The 19,261-nt window shown below is 38.6% G+C and overlaps 1 protein-coding gene across 3 annotated transcripts in view; it reads right to left on the bottom strand.

Annotated features, from left to right (window-relative positions):
• VAV3 (vav guanine nucleotide exchange factor 3) overlaps nt 1-19,261 on the bottom strand; it is a 439,383-nt gene that overhangs the window by 193,602 nt on the left and 226,520 nt on the right. For all 3 annotated transcript variants that reach the window (XM_070467721.1, XM_070467720.1, XM_020869586.2), the window contains exons 14-15: nt 18,819-18,951; nt 18,006-18,115 (exon numbers count right to left, since the gene is read on the bottom strand). In XM_070467721.1, the coding sequence (XP_070323822.1) occupies nt 18,006-18,115; nt 18,819-18,951 (243 nt within the window). The remainder of the gene's footprint in view (nt 1-18,005; nt 18,116-18,818; nt 18,952-19,261) is intronic.

The following is a 19,261-nucleotide window of genomic DNA, read 5'->3' as shown; positions in this document are numbered from 1 at the left end:
AGAGACCACTAAAGGACTGCACATAGACAACCAGATTACGTTATCTGCACATTAGAAAGAAAACCAGCATCCAGGTGGTGGAGAGGGTGAGACCAAAGGCAGAGAGACACCTTCGGTAGAAGAATCTGAAGACCTAAGCTAAGACGACGACGTCAGAGTGAAAACGGGAATCAAATGAAAGGTAATTCCAACAGTAGAAAAGCATGCTACATTGGAAATGGGCAAGCTACAAAGGTTACCCTTGCAAAGCCCACTGGGCACTTTAGAGGCTGTGCTAGAAACTGGGAGACCAGTTAAGAGGCTAACGGTAGCTTAAGAGATGTGATCAAGACTTTGCCATATTTTCTCTCCTCTTGCTTCCACATTAGTGGTGTCATCACTGGGCAGGGTCTTAAACTCACAAATGTTTTTCTCAGTCAAAGACTGCTGATACCTAAACTGAGCTTTTCTTAAGCTCAGCTGGTGAAAAGTAAACTAAGTAAACAGCATAAAGTGAAGAAAAGCAGGGGAGGAAGACTGGAAGGGGTGGACAAGATCCTCAGGGTTGACTGACCAGACCAAACTTTAAGAACGCTGGTCATACTGGGCAGATTTCAACAGCTCCTCAGAGCCTGCTTCAACTATCTGATTATCATACAGGAATGTATTCAGTCAATGACAGTTTTTATTGACACACCATTCCTTTTCCTTATATCAAGCAACAAGATAACTATATTATCCTGAGAATTATGTACTCTTAAATAGCAATTCTGATAGATGAAGGCAAATACAAAACTCCTGTGAATTTAGGTTGTGCTGGACAGAACAAAACAAATACTCAAATGAAAGATTTTAATATTATGCTATCAATATCCCTCTCTCAGAAATAAATGATGATGTGTGACAGACTACCTTCAGGGCAGTTGGAAAAAAAAAAAATCAATGATCTTTTTAAAATCTGAGCTCTGATATTTGCAAAGTGCTTTTGGTTCAGATGAGAAAAAGCATTAGAGGAATACACCAACAGATAAATAAATCAATCTATTAAAAAAAAGAAGAAGAAATTGCTCACAGAAGATAAACAAATCACTCCAAAGCAGAATTTTATTAAACTCTACTCAGATCCGATCCTTACACGAGCCACATTTCTCCCAGAAAATCTCTCTGAGGTCGGATTGTAAAGATGCACACACATCCTTCCCACGGAGCAGTGCTGACCACTAACGGCCAGTTGGCTCACTTCAGTTTCCCCAGTCATATTTCAGAATTGCCTTTGAAGAAGTCATTGATTAAAGTAATCAATCAATTCTCTACATAATAATGCTCTGGCTTCTTGTGCTTTTAATATCAAAAAGCCTTCCTCACTAAAAATGAGGAGTAATCAAGATTCTTGATCACATACTATCTGTGCTTTTTGATCAAGGCTTCACAGATATTTCTTTGACTTTGTGAGATGATATTTTCTTCTGAATCAGCACGACTATCAACTTCATTTCTTTATTGAGATTTTGAATGTAAGCAATGCCTTCATTTATAATTAAACTAATTACACTACTTTTGAGTATTACTTGATCATCATTATAGTTCCATAGATGGAACAAAGCCCACTTAGCAAATTTTCCTGATGGTTCACATGATAAGCACACAGAATTTAAAGCATATCATCACCATGAGGGCATGAAAGCACCAATCTTCCCAGAGTGACCACATTATCATTGTCCAGTATGTACCTCCACACACGTTCTTGTAAATACCCAGACACTCACAGAGCAGCAACTGTCTGATGCAGTTTGGAGAAGAAAAAGAGAACAAGTACAAGAGAAAAATGTCATAATTGTTGCATAGTTGTGTAGAAATAAAATGAGATTCCACTATTATTTCTGTATCACAATTAGCCTTCACACTTCCCACCTTCTTTTGCCCTTCACAAGCCTTCAACATACTCAACAAAGAAGCTGTACAGAGTCACACATAGAGGAAATTTTCTGACAATGCAGGAAAATAATAGATCATAAATGTTCCTGTCTCCCCTTTAACTAGTGAATGAATTATGTCCCACAAAAGGAAAGAGTCCTGCCTGGGTCCCTTGGCAAAGTCAGGTCCCGCCTTATCTATTTTCTCTTTGTCCAGCACTCTCTGAATTCCACTTAAATATCTTCCCCATTTGGTTTCCTATTCTGTTTCTAGGATGATTAATATGGTCTCCAACTTAATTCTCAGAATCTTTAAGCCTTCTTTACTATTCATCATCAACATTTTCCTCAGATGCCTTACCTTTCCTCCAAATTATTAAAAAACATTACTAAAGCATAAATTAATCATTCAGCACTTAACCTCTAAACACCTTTATGAAATCTGGTTTATTGGCAATTTTTTTTACATAAATGTGAATTCTCACTTTCCAAATGAATTTTAAAACCAATGGCAAACAGTCTACTAACAAACAATTAAAATTAATATTTGACTATTTCCCCAGCGAGCCAGATATTCAGATTGTCAACCTATCTAGCACATTCAAAATGGCCAGCTAGCCATATTTTAAATTAAACATAAGCCCACAGGATTTAGCCTTTGTGGGCTTTGCACGTTTAGATTTATGTCAATATCAAGAGTCAATACAAACCTAATACTAAAACACTCAATCTCTTATGTTGAAATTTTATAAAACCAAAGATTCTCTTAAAGCAGCAATACCCTTTTAGAATCATTTTTTACACCCCAAATAAACTTAATCTAAGGGGAGTTTCATTATAATTGAATATGGACTTGCAAGTTGGACTGCGCAACATATTAAACAATTAAACAAGCAAGAAGTTTAATTAAATTTCTAATTCACTTTGGGTTTTGCTCTATCCTGCAATTATAAGGTTTCATACTGGTGTCAAAGGTTCAGGAGTCAGGAGCCCTGCTCAAAGTAAATCTGCAGTGTCAGTGGTGAGCAGTGTATTAATGCCAAAGAGACAGTAGGATAGTGGGTCCCATGCTGATACCCCTGGAGGCTGGCTGAATTTTCTCCCCTACCCCAGGTCCACAGGTCCCTACACAGGGGACTGGCAGTTTTTCATGACACAGATATTGGAGAAAGAGGAATTGTATGAAAAAGGAACCTATAGATGAAAGGCTTACCTTGGAAGAAAAATCACCAGGAATTAAAGGAACTGGGGTCTAGTCTAGTTCCTCTATTTGCTATTCCTGTGGTTTGGGGCAAGTTTCTCTACAGGCAAAGTTACTCTGGGTCCAAATGGGTACAAAATCTAAAGCCACCCAGTACATAGATAGTAAGAGGGGAGAAAAATCTGTTAACTGCTCTCTCTAAAATGACTGAGGTTATAGGGAATGGCTGTTGTTCCTGACCTTGTGCCTCCAAATATAAGGCTCTTTATTACACTGCCCTAAAGAAAAACCTTTGCAAAGAGAGTCTCATATATGTGTGTTACATGTTGTACATAAATATGTATATGGAGAAATGTGCATGGGAGGAAAGCACAGAACATCCCCGAATCAGCTGCACTGAGGGAACGGCTTAGCACAGAACTACTTATCAATTTGTACAAGTCTCATGCCACAAGCAAGAGGAGGCTTAGCTATATAACCAGATTAAAAAGTGTCTGAAAAAAAAGATACACCGATGTAAGCCTAGGGTTCAACACACAGAATCATCACTGTCACTAAGCATCATTTTAATCTTGGTACGTCCTATCTTGAAGGGGCTAGAATAGTTTCTAATTCATCATTTCCGGTTTCCAGGGTAAGTGGAAAATCTATTAGGTTGCTCAATAGTGTTTCTTCCAATAAATCTAAGCCCTGCAAAACAGTGGAGTTTTTCCTCAATCTGAGAGATGATGCTATGATAATTGGAAAATGCAATTCAAACTCCTATCACAATTAAACAGGCCAGGAATAGTTTTGCCTTAGTAAACTACATATGACCTCAGGTCTATTTTGTTATATATGAAACAGTATTTTCAAGCTATCTAGTTTTTAAAATGCACTGACAGCAACAGCTTTAATTTAAAATGCCAGTGTTCAATATGTCAAAACTCAAATATTCTCTGAGAAGGAGCTTTAATGTACATATATTATTAATGCACTATCAGAGAACAGATCCCTGAGTTGATTCTGACCAATGAGTCATTAGTCAAAGACTACATAAAGCAAATTTGGTGTATGATAGTAGATGAGAGAATTTTATTTCTTGTTGCTCTTACTATCCAAGGAGAAAAGAAACAAGGAAAGATATAGGAATTCTGCAATTGAAGGTTGGGAGATAGAAAAACTGGGTTTAATAAAACATTAGGTTTATTCTGAACTAGCCACTGGGTGAGAAACGCTTTGGAGAAAAGAATGGGAGAAAGCAGGTCCTTGGACATGGACCTGCTGGGCTCAAAGGAATACGGCTGGATCTTGGCCTCCATCACAAGCTGTGTGGCTCAGGCAGGTTACTCTTTAGTTTCCTTACTTATACGGAGATAACTGTTCTCCTCATGAGTTTTGGGAAGATTTATGAGGCAAATGCCAAAACCATAGCATTGTGCTTGGAATAGAATGTTAATATCAGCAAATGTTAATTCTCTTCTGGAATTGACGCAAAGAAAGGCTGAAAGAATAATAAATACAGAACTTTTTTGTTTGTTTACTATAACAAAACTTTATTAATAATACAGTATTATTTTTATGAATTTTAAAATTTATAAGACTCATTACTTTAGAGCATTGGTGACTTTTGAAATTATTTTCCTTTTCTCAAAGGGCTGGATGCTTTGTACAGACAGTGATGTTGCAAATATAAAAATGCAGATAGGACTAAACAATTAAACTAAACCCACTGACCACTAGAATAATCACTCCTGAGGCAGATAATCTGAGCTCCCAAATTTCAGTGTTTTCTTGGAGAAAGATGTATAAAAGAAAGCCCACTATTCTAATAAGCAACAGACAGGTCAAACACAGGATTCAGATAACTTCAAATTTGGCTCTCCCCAGGAATAAGAAGCTATTCAATGTTAGTCCAAAGTTTATCCTGAAGGAGAAAAATGACAGTGTTTTCACACTGCGCTGATACCTCCAGTGACTTACGTAATTCATAGCCAGTGTTACCTAGGTACCAGACAAACACACACACACATATTGATTTAGAACTCAACTTAATCCACCCTGATAACTAGCCAGAGTTTAGTCTCAGACCATGAGCCTTCTCCTTCCCAATTCCTTTACCTCTAAAAAGGGGATTTAAACTTTGAGACTACAATCACGTTATTTACATTATTTTTAAACACCATCAAATAGAATAAAGGCTCTGTCTAAATTTACTAGGCTCAATTCTATAATACGGTGACCAAAAATCTTGCTATTAATTAACCCATAAATCAAAACAATTTATTTTACTCTAAGGAAATTCTTTGAAGCCCAAATCATCCTTACTAACTGCTAATAATATTCAATGTTGTTTTTTATTTGATTCTGCCAATTCTTATCTAATGGCATCAGTAGAAAGTAAGTAGAAAGTAATTGAGTTCTAAATCATATTTTTCGTCAAGTGCATGAATATACTACACAAGACTACCTCTTGTCTATAAAACAAACTGATGGAAAGTTTCATCTTTGGAGAACACCAGTACGTATTCTTACTATCAAAGAGACAGCATGGTGCAGGGGGAAAGCTCTGGACTGAGATTCAAGACCAGTCTCTGCCACTTACTAACTGAAAAAGCACACACAAAATACTTAATCTCTTCTCTATTTTCTGTCTCTATTTTAAAGATAATACCTTCCTGGCTATCTTACAAAACTCCTTAAGGATCAAATGAGGTATTATCCAAAACACTTTGGGAACTATAGAGCACCATGTAAGAGTAAAGAATTATCCCTCTGTGCTACCAGGCTCTAAATGGCCTAACATGAAGGTATTAAAACCTGAAATCTTCCTTATAAAACTCAGAGTAAAAAAAAAAAAAAAATTGCCAAGCATAATTCAATCAGAAGTCCCTGAATTGATTTCTAAACACCTTGAAAATTAAAATTGTCTCATTTACCTTTTTGTGGGCATATTAGCAGCTAGTGTCATACCTCGCTCATAATATTAGATTGAAATTAAACATTAGATTCAGGGTATCCCAGGGAGCACTAGTGGTAAAAAACCCACCTGCCAATGCAGGAGACATAAGAGACGTGGGTTTGATCCCTGGGTCAGGAAGATCCCCTGGAGGAGGGCATGGCAACCCACTCCAGTATTCTTCCCTGGAGAATCCCATGGACAGAGGAGCCTGGTGGGCTACAGCCCATAGACTCACAAAGAGCCAGACACAACTGAAGTGACTTAGTATGCACACAAACATTCAGTTTACACACACCTTTACCTAATCAGATTAGCATTCTACTAACTAGTGAAATAACTTCCCCAAATTAAATTTCTTTTCATTTATTCAAAGGGAAAGTATATTTAAAACATGGACTTGGTGAACAGACATATTTCAATTCATTATAAAAAAGAAGTCTCTACAGTCAAAGTTAAATGAAGGTAGAGCAAATATTTCTACAGGTAGTAAGTTCCTCATCACAATTAGAAACGTTGTAGGAAAGGCTGAGGTGTCGGAATAAAGGAATATTAAACACCTCTTCAGAGTGTTTATGAGTTCATAAAATGTTATGTTTTTTTTAAGATCATGACTATTACAAACTGGTATTTAGGATAAATAGGAGAAAAATCATCCGGAACAAATTATTTTTTCTAAATTATGTACCAGTGGTAAATGGTATTCTTCCTAATTATTTTAAGCAAAAAATGCACATACTTAACCTAAAACAGCTTACTCTTCCTAAATTAAAAGGAAAAATCTTCAGTTGCAAATGCCTTCCTTATATCCCCAGAGGGCCAATAATGCTTTCAAAATTTGCCTGAGAGCATCACATGGACTGGATTTTTCTGTGTTCAAATGTCTAATCTCATTCTTCTCACATCAAAATAATGTGTATAAACTCTTTCATGTACCTTGCAATTTATCACTGCTTTGCATTGACATTATAATGCTGACTTGAAAATATCAACTTTGCTAGAATAAAAACTCAATGAGAGAAAAGAGTTTGTCTTACTCATCACTACATTCTTGGTGCCTAGAATAGTTTCTGGGCATGTATGGGATGCTCAATAAATACATGAAAAAAATGAATGAATACAGATATATAGCATTCAGTCTCACTCAGTAATTGTTTCAAGCATGACTATCTCTCCAACTAGACTGCTACTGCTTACTATTCCATGAAGAGAAAAACTGAAGTTTCTCTCATGGCTCATTGTGAGGATGGCCAGCCATCAACGGCAACTTATTTTGTATTATGTAGTCCCAAGTAATAATGCCTATGATCTAACAATCTCTTGTCAAGAAATATCTTAAAAGCAGCAGAGGATCTTCCTGACCTAGGGATTGAACTTGGGCCTCCTGCTTTGCAGGTGGATTCTATACTGTCTGAGGCACCAGAGAAGCCCTCAAAAGTAGCACACGTGACATAACTGTACTATTAGGTTTAGACTTATAAGTTAAAGCTTGCTTACCATTACAGAATTCACTGATTATGGTATTTTCTTAGAGGAAGCTATGTACAAGCTGACTCATTACAACAAACGGTTCCAAAACAAACTATTCTTTGTGTTAATTTCTATTTAACCCAGACAATCTGGAGACAGTAGTGACCACCAGCGCCCAGTTAAACTCTCCTGCTTGTAGTGGTATTGTTCTCATATACAAAGAAGAAAACACACACATACACAATAGATCAAAGGCTCTGTTATAAAAGCTCAAGGACACCAACACAGTAATTCAGCTTAATTTTATTTGCATTTAGTTTTAACCAGAGTAATGTTTACTTGTTGATGGAAATGTTGGCATCTATCCTTCATTCTTCCTTCTGCCTATGGCTTCTCCTTCCTTATAAGCATGCTCAGGAATGCCAGAAAAATGTCAAGTAAGTATTAAATATAAGCAGAGAAGAAGGAGAGAGGCTGGTCTCCACGAGGTAATAACAGAACAAGAATATTATTTAATATTTACTAATGCTTTGTCATGCATGAAATGTCTCTGCATGTTTCTGGGTCCAACAGGCTACTGAAAAAGACTCCATTTTATGACAGCTGTGATTTTTCTGAGCACTGTCCCATGTCCTACTTCCTTTTTATTGCTGTCAGGAAGCTGCGGTTTAGCTCCCTATACTGACTTAACTGCCAATTTTGAAAGGTTATAGACAATACATTAGATTCAGTGAGAGCTGTGCTGCCTTCAACTTGGGAGATTAATGTGAATAGGTCAGTAGCAGGGGGCTCAGCACAGCCTGGGGACGATGGATCATGTCAGCGTGGATTTCATATTCATAGACAAATTCTTCATATTAAAAACTGGTAACAAAAGCCTTTTAAGAAGAAAGAATAAAAGGTTGTTTTTAGAGTGAATAATTTCTCCAGAGACCAAAAAAGCATGTGAGCAGACAAATTTAGAGATGCTTATAAGTATCAGCTTATAAGCTGACACTTTGGTAATTGTGCTTGTAAGGTTGTGTACCTGCTCAGCTGCTCAATCATGTCTGACTCTGTGACTCCCATGGACTGTGGCCGGCCAGCGACCTCTGCCCACGGAATTTTCCAGGCAAGAATGCTAGAGTGGCTTGCCATTTCCTCTTCCAGGGGGTCTTCCCGACCCAGGGATCAAACCTGTGTCTCCTGTATTGGCAGGCGGATTCTTTACCACTGAGCCACCTGGGAAGTGTCATGCCTGTAAGGTTACCAGTCTCCAAATAGAGAGAGGTGGGATTTAAACACCAAGAAAATGCCAAAGCAGCTGTTATCATAGTCAAGTGTCACCCCTACACACAGCTCGCCCGGAGGACTCACCCTTGGGTCAACTCTTGACATCACCACAGCTTTCCTTCACACCTGCTCATCTTCCTCAGTGAGCTCTCCAAAGAGGGGATTTTGGAATAAACAACAGGCACAAGTGGCGCTCCTAGTAAGAAGAAAATGCTCCAAGAGCACAAAGAATCATCACTGACTAGAAGATTATCCTTGCTGATGGGGTCGACTACCGAGTAAAGACCAGCTCACCGTGTTGCTGCTACTGGCCTGGATTCTTGGGATCTCACAGTCCTTTCCAACAAACCACATAATACAGCTTAATGAAACCAGATACCTGAAGAGCACTTTTGATATTCAATTGAACAGTACAAAATAATGCCAAATATATATTAATAGAATTCATCCAGGTGTTTTTGTTCTGGTTATGGTGGGGTAGAGAATATTTTGTAGCTAAATCGTCATGATGACCTAAACAAGAATTAGTTCTACTAGAAAATCATACTTCTACAAAAAGGCCACGGTGCGGCACCAACACAGCCAAGATCTTTTTGTGGCAACACATACTCACTGCATGCCCTCGGCCTAAATATCATCACCTGTGTGCTGTAAGACAAGGATCACTAACTACAGCCCATGACTGCTCTTGCTGGAATACACCACACTCATTCACTTATGTATTATCTATGGCTGCGTTATTACTACAGTGATGGAACTGAGGAGTTGTGACAGATACCACATGGTCCACAAAGCTGAAAATATTTACCTTCTGGCCCCTATTCCAAGCGATGAAATCCACAGTCTCAAGAGACAATTATTTATATATTTAAGAAGAACCCAACAGACCTCTTAATGGAGAACAAAGAAGAGGAGGGAGAGGAAAGGAAAGGAAGAAGAGAGAGAACCAGTATTGTTATTATCCTAGTAATGAGGTAATGATGATGTAGTAGTAATAGTGGCCATAGCAGCAGCAGTTTGCACTTGCTATAGAATTCTCCTGTTTAGCTTTGTGCAGATATTGGAGGAATCGTCAATGGACAAAAATATAAACAAAGTCAGTCTTTTGTATTTGCACAACAGAATGTCAAATCTGCTGCCAAACCTTTGATATTCTAAACATGGGCCTCTCATCAATCAACAACAAAGGCCACTTCTCTTGGGACACTCACCAGATCTCTTAATCCTGAACTGACGTGCAAAGTACAGTTTTATTCCTCCAAATCCTGCAATGGTTAGGGGAGGGCTCGCTCTGACCTGTAGCCACTCCTCACAGGAGAAGCAGTGAAGTCAGGCATCATGGTCCATTGTGGGGAGCAGCATATTGTGGGGAGGGTCACACTCCAGGTGCCACTGAGGGGGTTAAAGAGACCAGGGAAATGGCAGAGGGAACAGGCACATGAAAAGAGTCCCCCTTGTGATACCCATCAGGATCATGAAATGCAGGTGGGGCCTGGACTTCAGGTGCAAAATGGAAAAAGAGTGAAGTCTCTCTTCTGAGTCTGACAGGTGGAAAAAATGTGTGCAGGTCACAAGGAATCAGGAGTAGGGACAGAGAGAAATACAAGGAAGTGGCTGGCTTTGAGCACCTCAGATCTTAAAACTGGTTCAAGTTCTATACCCCCTGTGTCTCCTAGAGGCAAGGAGGCCTCCAATAGCATATGACTTGCTTATTGTTCTGCAGTTTTTAGCAGAAGTATAGATCAGATCAATATTACTTGAAAGAATATAGGTGTTGTGAAAATCAGCCATTCTGCTTGGCTCTCTAAGTTCCATTCAAGCATTGAGTCAGACTAGCAAAAAGACACATATCCAGAAGGACAAAAAGAAACAGTTTGGAGGCATCAAGTTAGGTGTCTATACAAATGCCTTCAAAAAACAGTAACCTCATTTCTGAAGGCTTACTTAAGAAAAAAATGATATATGACATCAACTTCTAGAACTTCAAAAACTCTAATGCTACTGGTAGAGAACATGTTTTTCAGTGTCTCTTTACCTAAGAATCCACATTGGAATTATCATACTAGTAACTTTAGAATTATCATACTAGAAAAGCTTTACCTTTACTAGGACGATAATTCTAATAGTCAATTCTACTAGTGAAGACTATTAAAGTCTTAACATATTAGTAAAAGTTTCTTTCCCTTGAGGACTGTTATGATATTTTGTTGGACAGTAAGAATTTCCTAATTCATCAAGTCTTTGTGTGTTTTTTTTTAATTGCCTCTGTTCTCAGGAAACTTAGTAAAATTTCAGATTTACAATGAGAACTATGATTATCCACCATGTGCCAGGCATGACCATGGGTGAGAATAACAATGACAAGATCCCTGCCCTCCTGGTATTTTTAGTCCACTAGAAGAACATCTGTGAAATACACAGATTTAATAGTAATGCCATGAATCCAAGGGCCCAGGCAATTCAGCCTTGAGACATTAAATATAAACACAGGGCAACCAAAATAGAGCAATGGCAATTTCATACTTTTCTTAACATTTCAAAGAACACCAAAAGGACTATGATTCACAGTCTATGGAAATGCATTTCAAAAGTCCCCTTTCCCCCTCACCAAAACCCTCAGACCCCATAGCCATTCCAGAGCCTCACTTACCCAAAACCTAAAACTTTCCATTCCCAGACCCATGAAGCTTTCTTTTCCCCTTCTCCCAGCATTATCCACTGTAATTCATTTTAGCTTCTCTTCTAATAAGCAATAAAAAATCCTTACTCTTTAGGAGGAGAAAACATAGGCAAAATAGGGCAGGGAGGTAATAGACATCTTTAACAAGGACTACACTTGGATAGTTTTCGTCTGGCCATATAATTACAATTGTGAGAGAAGACTAGTGGGGGTAAGGCTACTCATTTAGCATAGTGGTCAAAGAGATCTCTCTCACAAAGTGATATTTATAGCCAAGATTGGTAGGATAAAGCAGCAGCTACTTAAGTAGCTAGAGGAAAGACTATCCTGGTAAGGAAACCTCACAGTTGAATGCCTGAGGTCTGTGCATATTCTCCAAAAACTGAAACACACTCAATCTGGCTACAGGAAACAGGTGTGAGCTGTGGCTGAAGAGATGGGTGGTATAAAACACCATGCAGGGCCTTCTGAGGTCCTGGCAAAAATTTTGATAGTATACAAAGTGCCATAAATAGCTAACAATCGGTCTTAAGTAGGGCAGGACACAGCAGATTACCCTGGAAGCTTCTTGAAAAATGGACTGATAAGGAGCTGTCAGGGAATGCAGAAGCTAATCAGGGACATGGAAGGCTTAAACCACAGAGGTGAGTGTGAAGACTAAAAGCAAGAGGTCAACTTTCATCTGCAGAGACTGGTGAGAAATTGACTACATGTGGAGGGGAAAGGCAAATCTTGACCTTCCATCTAATTATACATGAATAGATCGGATTGGGAGGAAGAGACTATTTGGATAGAAATATCAAGAGTTCGGTCTTGAAATTCAATCCATTATATATTAACTGAACATTATTGCATTTAGAAGCTGCAGTAATTAAATTAAACTGCAATAGCTCTCTCAGTGCTATATGTCCAAGGTTTCCAATGGTGTCTGGCAACAAGGCAAAGTGCTCAATAAATATTTGGAGAATAAATGCAATTTCCTTTGATAATTACCCCTCTGGTATTCAGAATATCTGAGCAATACCTTTAGATTAAAACAAATTATATGCGATAAAATATAATTTTCTACTTAAAATGTGAAAAACATATGCATTGCTTTCATAGTCAAACTCCAAAAGGTGAATTTCAAGAAAATGTTCTTGTTTAGTGGAGCCAGAATTTGAGGAAAATGCTTTGAAACACTGTTCTGTATGACCTCTGATTATTTAAATTTTTCTTTTTAATTCCATGGCATGTGTGCTTTTTATGGTGAGTGACCTCAAATTCCTTCTGGAAGTAAATGGGGAATAAATTAGAAGGACACACTGTGGCTCAGATTAAACTCGACTGGTGGAGTTTCGTGGATGGAGTTCCACCCCTGCTCCCAGCCCACACAGGCAGAACACTGCCTTTCAGGGGTGCATCCTGGGAAACGAAACTTGGAGGCTGTCCCCCACAGATGACATTGACACCTGGTCCCAGAGCCCCACCCCAGCTCCGGAATTTCCATACGCCCTCTTCCCTTCCTTCATTTTCCCTCCCAATAGTCTTAGCATTTAACAGATATATACCGTGGGCTCATGTACTAGCAGACATTACTGGTCCCTATGCTATTTTTCCTTAGATGAACCATGTGGCACTCGTGCCTGGCATATGGCACACATTGAATAAATCTTAGACACTATGGTGATCATGACATATGGACTTCCCCGGTGGCTCAGACGGTAAAGTGTCTGCCTACAACGTGGGAGGCCCAGGTTCAATCCCTGGGTCAGGAAGATCTCCGGGAGAAGGCAATGGCAACCCACTCCAGTATTCTTGCCTGGAAAATCCCATGGACAGAAAAGCCTGGTAGGCTATAGTCCATGGGGTCGCAAGGAGTCAGACACGACTGAGCGACTTCACTTTCACTTTTTCATGACATACGCATCTTCCAGGGGGCTTTCCTTATTCAAGGGAGTAAACATAAATTGCTAGAATTTCAAAATTGGGTCAAGTCAGAAGAAATTGCAGGCAAAAGGACCTTTCAGTTCCTTTCAATTAAACACTACAGAGGCTAGTTCAGAATCTACCACTTGCTACCATATGCAATGCACTTTCCCTCATTCTACTTTTTCTTTCTTTAACTCTTCCTTTTAAAAGTCTTCTTATTCTATTATTGAATTCTTTTATATCATATTTTACCCAACTTGGACTTATTTCTGGAACATGTAAGGACACCGTCTGATCCTCCGATTCCTAGTCACAGTGAAAAAGAAAAAAGAAAAAAAAGAAAGAAACCTGGCTCCAGTTTTAGATAACAGGATTTGAGTCCGGGTGCTTATTTTAGCACTTCCTGGATAAAGAAAATGCTGTGAACTAAGATCCTGAACCCTATTGTAAATGATATAGCATTGAACTTGTACAAATGTGCTGAAATACTCCAGCGATTGCTCGTTTCCTGAGCTACAAAATGAGTATGACAGGGTTTATTAATGTAAATCTAACAGGAGAAAACATTAAAAACATTTAAGGGATTTGGGGAAAACATGTCCAGGGCTTCCTAACAACTTTTATTTATTTATTCACTTATTTACGGCTGTGCTAGGTCTTCGTTGCTGTGCACGGTCTATCTAGTTGCAGGGCACCGGCTTCTCACTGCAGTGGCTCCTCGTTGGGGAACACAGTCTCTAGAGCACTGGGCTTAGGAGTTGTCGTGCACGGGTTTAGGTGCCCCATGGCATGTGGGGTCTTCCCGGACCAGGGATCGAATCATTGTCCTCTCTATTGGCAGGTGGATTCTTTACCAGTGCATCACCAAGCAAGTCCAGCTTTCTAACAATATTTTTAACATGGCCATGGGCAGTGTTCACATCCGCACTTACCAACATTATTAGGAAAACTAGCTTAAGCTAATAAATACATTTGCCATCCTCTTGCACACATAACTAAATGGAATTTGCAAGAGAGTGAGAGAAAGCCCTTTTGGAAATAAGAATAAATAGTGTATCAATCAGGCTTTTAAAGATCTAAATGTATTTTTTAGAGTGGGATCCCAAGAACTATAGCTCTGGAACATTATTTGACTCAAAAACTGTTTCACCAATCTCAAGAGCAATCAGTCCTGCTACCACTTCTCACAGGAAAAAAAAAGAAAAAAAGATTTCCTTCTTCCTGCCCTATCCAAGTGGGTCACTGCTGCTTTTCTCTCTGTGAAGTCTTTCTTCCAGAGGTTTGCCAAGTTCTGCTGTGGTCCACTGCGTATTTTAAATGTTGGAAGTGGCTATGGCCAAAGGTCAGAAAATATGACTTCTGAGTGGGCTTGGGGGAATGCTAGGGAAAGACAGATGCTGTGATTTAGGTCAGCTCTGGGGAGATGATTTGTGTTTTCCAGATACTTACTGTTTATTGGTGTTCATGCTTTTCTATGATCCTTTTTAATATTCTAAATTAAGAGCAGTATTTTAAACTCCCTAAAGGTGATTTGCAATTTTTTTAAATAAAAATGATCCAATCATCCTATAAACAGCAGAACTGCCATCTTCTGTAAATAGAACTGGCAAGAATCTCATCAGTCTTAAAATATCACCTCCTTTGATTTCCTGCAACCCTCCCACCAACGCCTCCCTCCCCCAAGTTCCTTAAAACAACACTCCAGAATGCTGTATGGGGACTTACAGGACCCCTGTTAATGCCAAAGATACTTGAAGAAATGGTCTGCGTCAAGTCACAAGGCTTGCTGTTTATCATGTATTATCAGGAAGGCTGCAGGACTTCTTAAGTTTTCTTTTAGTCTCCATGGCTTACAGAATAAGAGTACTAGAACTTTAGATAATGGGTAAAACAGAAAAATTTGAGCCATAAGCAAAATTTTAAGCCCAGACTTACCTAGATTATTCTTTGTTTCTGAACACAAGACAAACAAGACCTTTCTTACAAAGCTGGAAGCAGGGCTTTCCTGCATAACAAGCGTCAAAAGAGAAGGGAGGAAATAAAATAATGGAACATTCTGATGCTCGAATAAAACCCGAGTTTTATTTTGCTTAATTTTAATTCACATGCCATATGCGGCATAATCTCTGCTTAAGGAAGCCCTCAACTTTGAGCAATTCTCAAGAAAAGGTATCATCTGCATGGGCAGCCAGGGGTACTCTGAAATGCAAATAGTCACGATGGATGTTTAATTACATTGCTGAGGTGCTTGGATGAGGCTCCCAATAAAGACTTCCACCTAGCTTCCCTGTGTGTGATGCAGCCATCTTGCTTGTGGTAGAACAATTTAAACCTCCCCATACTCTTCCTGCATGTATACACCTTAAAGGTAGGGACTGAGAGTCGCCTACAAGTACCCACTTCTCCTTACTTTCATAATAGGAGAACCTTGATTCATAACCAAGCATACTCCTGTCCAGAATGAAGACTGCATTTTCTAGACTCCCTTGTCAGATATGGCCACACGACTAAGTTCTGGTCAGTATTATGTAACAGAAGTTTGTGTTATTTCTTCACAGGATTTCTTCACAGGATCCTTGAAAGTGAGGATCACCTTTTGCTGCCTAGAATGCAAATTTTATAGCTGCAGCTCCAGCTATCTTGGACAACAAGGTGCAAACATTGAGGACAAAAGCAGAACAGGAAGTTCAGAGCCTGGCTTCCCGACAATACCCAGAGAGCCAGTATCCCACCCCTGTCGACCTACCCCAGATTCCCTTCCATGAAAAACAGAAATAAGCATCCGTCTTGTTGAGTCTCTTGTATCCAGAGTTTAGCTGTCTGATTTATGGCAAGTGAACAAAATATTAAGTAATATACCTATCAATACAGTCCAAGGAGCCTGCCAACTCTGGATAACAAATTTAACTTTTCTTCTCTGCAGAAATTCCTTCACTCATGCAAAGATTAAACAAGCAGAACCCATAAGAAGATACCAACAGAGCATCCTTCCCACAAGAGCAAAGGGGTGTTAAGGTCAACTCTGCCTTTGCACATAATTAGCAACCCCACATCTTGTCACCCCAGTCCCAACTGCTCAAGTCCAGATGCTGCCTATCACTTGAAACCTCTATAAAACAGCACACTTGGTTTACGAAGTATCCCACAGCTCATCAGAGAATGGGTGGAGGTCACCAATTACATCATTTGTGCCCCGAACGAGAGAGGTCCCTATACAATAGTCATTTTATAGATGCATGCAAATACTAAGCTCTTTTCATTACTATAATCAATAACAATACATTTTAAAAAACTATAATAGTATACTGAAAGATGTATTCTGATTTTGTTAGTCCCTAGGGGTACTAGCATCTGAAGTACAAAGCAATATTAAATAACAGTGATAACAACAGATAATGCTTGCTATTCACACCATATCCTGCTGTTGTACTATCTGGCCACCATACTACTTGACACATAGTATCTGGAATTCAAAATATCATTATTCTTATTTTACCAAGGAGGAAACTGAGGCTCTGAGAGGTTAAATAAATTGGCTAAGACTATGCAGCCAGTTCCTGGCAAGGGTTATTGCTGAACCCAGAGCAGTTCCTGACAAGGGTTATTGCTGAACCCAGAATTGCCTATAAGGTTTAAATTATTTTAGCTGCACAATCTTATCTTTCAGAATTTTAGAGAAAATAATCCAAGGAAAATTTCTAGTTTTCTCACTTAAGAACTTCAATAAAATATTCTAATCTTATCTCCATTTTATATCAATATAAGCATTTCCAAAAACAAAGCAAAGGAAAAAGCAAACAAAAAATCCAATAGAATTTGTCTGCAAAAGGTAAATTATGTTAGAATACAAATGAAGCAAATCACAAAAGTGCTTTTCTTTAATTTCACCTTCTGCTACCAGTTTCAGTTTCAGGGTGACCTATATGTTTCCATAACAAGGGTCATTATACACATTTTAATCCATGAACCTTAAAACTGAAAAAAAAAAAACTCCTATAATGACATATTCTTGTATAATTACATCTCTGTATACCATTCCCTTTGAAACAGGTCTGATTTATTTCCTACCTCTTTGTTGAGTCTCCACTTTAATAAAAGGAAAAAGCACTGAGAGAAATTAGGCCCTGAAAGCATTCATTGAATATGTCAAGCAATTTACCCAGAATTCAAAAAAGAAATGAGTTAAAAACAAACAGGAGGAACAAACTAATCTGTTTAAAATGAGATTTTTGCATGTATGAATATGTGCGTGTGTGTATGTGTATGTGTGTATCTGTGGGTATTTCTACTTAAAGACATATACAAAACATGGCAATTACATTAAAAGTTTATCAGTAGAATAATTAAAATTTTCAGAAACTGCTGAAAGCTAAAGAATTAAAATACACCCATGAGAAGAAAGTCAAACAGAAGGCTGGAGCTCCCTCTTTCTTTTCTTTGAAGAAATTCACCAAGACATCTCTCCTAGGAGAGAGACCAAAGTTACCAAGCTGACAGCCCAGTAGCATCACACTCATGCTCAGCGTTTTCACAACCTCCGTACACACGCTACACACATGACAGTACATTTACTGGTAGTTCATTGTTCATAAGAGACTTATGCAGTAGAAAAAAAGCACTTTTAAAAGTAGAAATACTCACAAAGCCATTTCAAACTGTTCCAGCCATTTTTTCTTTAAATCTTTTGTTTTGCAATAAAATTCTAACCCATTTTGTCCTTGGATATGGATGAGGTAGAAGCCATAAGACCACTGTTAAAATTAATATTCCTCAGGTTAATAGGTATCATTCATTAATAACACTGTGTTTTCAAATCACTAAAACACCACCATGATCATCCACAAAACCTCTCATAACATCATCATCAAACTGTGAAAATCAAGATTACTGTAGTCAGCTTCCTATCTATAACAACGGCTATACCAAGTGCATTTTGTTGCCATGTTGATCAAGGCATTAGAGAGGATCATATCACCTGTGGCACTGTCTAATTATTTCTCACAGAGGCTTGTCTCTAATTAATCTCTAGAAAGAAACTAACAGACCTGGATCAATGAGCTGCCTCTCACATTACTGTAGCTCAGTTAGTAAAGAATCCACCTGTAATGCAGGAGACCCCAGTTCAATTTGTAGGTCAGGAAGATCCCCTGGAGAAGGGACAGGCTACCCACTCCAGTATTCTTGGGCTTCCCTTGTGACTCAGCTGGTAAAGAATCCGCCTGCAATGCGGGTGACCTGGGTTCGATCCCTGGATTGGGAAGATCCCCTGCAGAAGGGAAAGGCTACCCACTCCAGTATTCTGGCCTGGAGAATTCCATAGATTGTATAGCCCATGGGGTCGCAAAGAGTCGGACATGACCGAGCGACTTTCACTTTCACATTACTGTATTAGCATATGTTCCTTGAATAGTCAAAGTAACAGTAAATTACAGTTGTTCATTTCCAAGAATTTACCTTTTTATTTTCTTTATCAGTTGTAGGATTGTTGGCTATTTTGTACTGCTGAAGATCTATTATTTCCTTCATTTCATAGTTATCACCTTTCCTTTTACATACAATCACTGCCAAATCAAATAAGAAGATATGCCTGAAAGAGAAAGAGCAAGAGAGATTGATTATTTAAATAGCTTGGAAGAACGTGTGTTAACTCGTCCCAGGTAAAATTTTATTTATCCCATGAGTTAAAGAGAAAGACAATGTTGCAGACTGAAAGAATGAGCCGCATGTCCTGGCACTTCCCTTTACTAAATGAATAACCCTGCTGTACGTCAGTTTCCACAGTTAAAAAACAGGCCAAATTATAGCAAGAATAATATGCACACTGCAGGACTGCTGCCAGGAATGATTAAGTCATAAAGCACTGTTCATGAACCAGTACTTTTTTCTTCCAGTTTAAA

The sequence above is a fragment of the Odocoileus virginianus genome, chromosome 5 (genome assembly GCF_023699985.2).
Source record: "Odocoileus virginianus isolate 20LAN1187 ecotype Illinois chromosome 5, Ovbor_1.2, whole genome shotgun sequence".
Classification (NCBI taxonomy): domain Eukaryota; kingdom Metazoa; phylum Chordata; class Mammalia; order Artiodactyla; family Cervidae; genus Odocoileus; species Odocoileus virginianus.
This window is presented reverse-complemented; position numbering and strand designations above follow the sequence as displayed.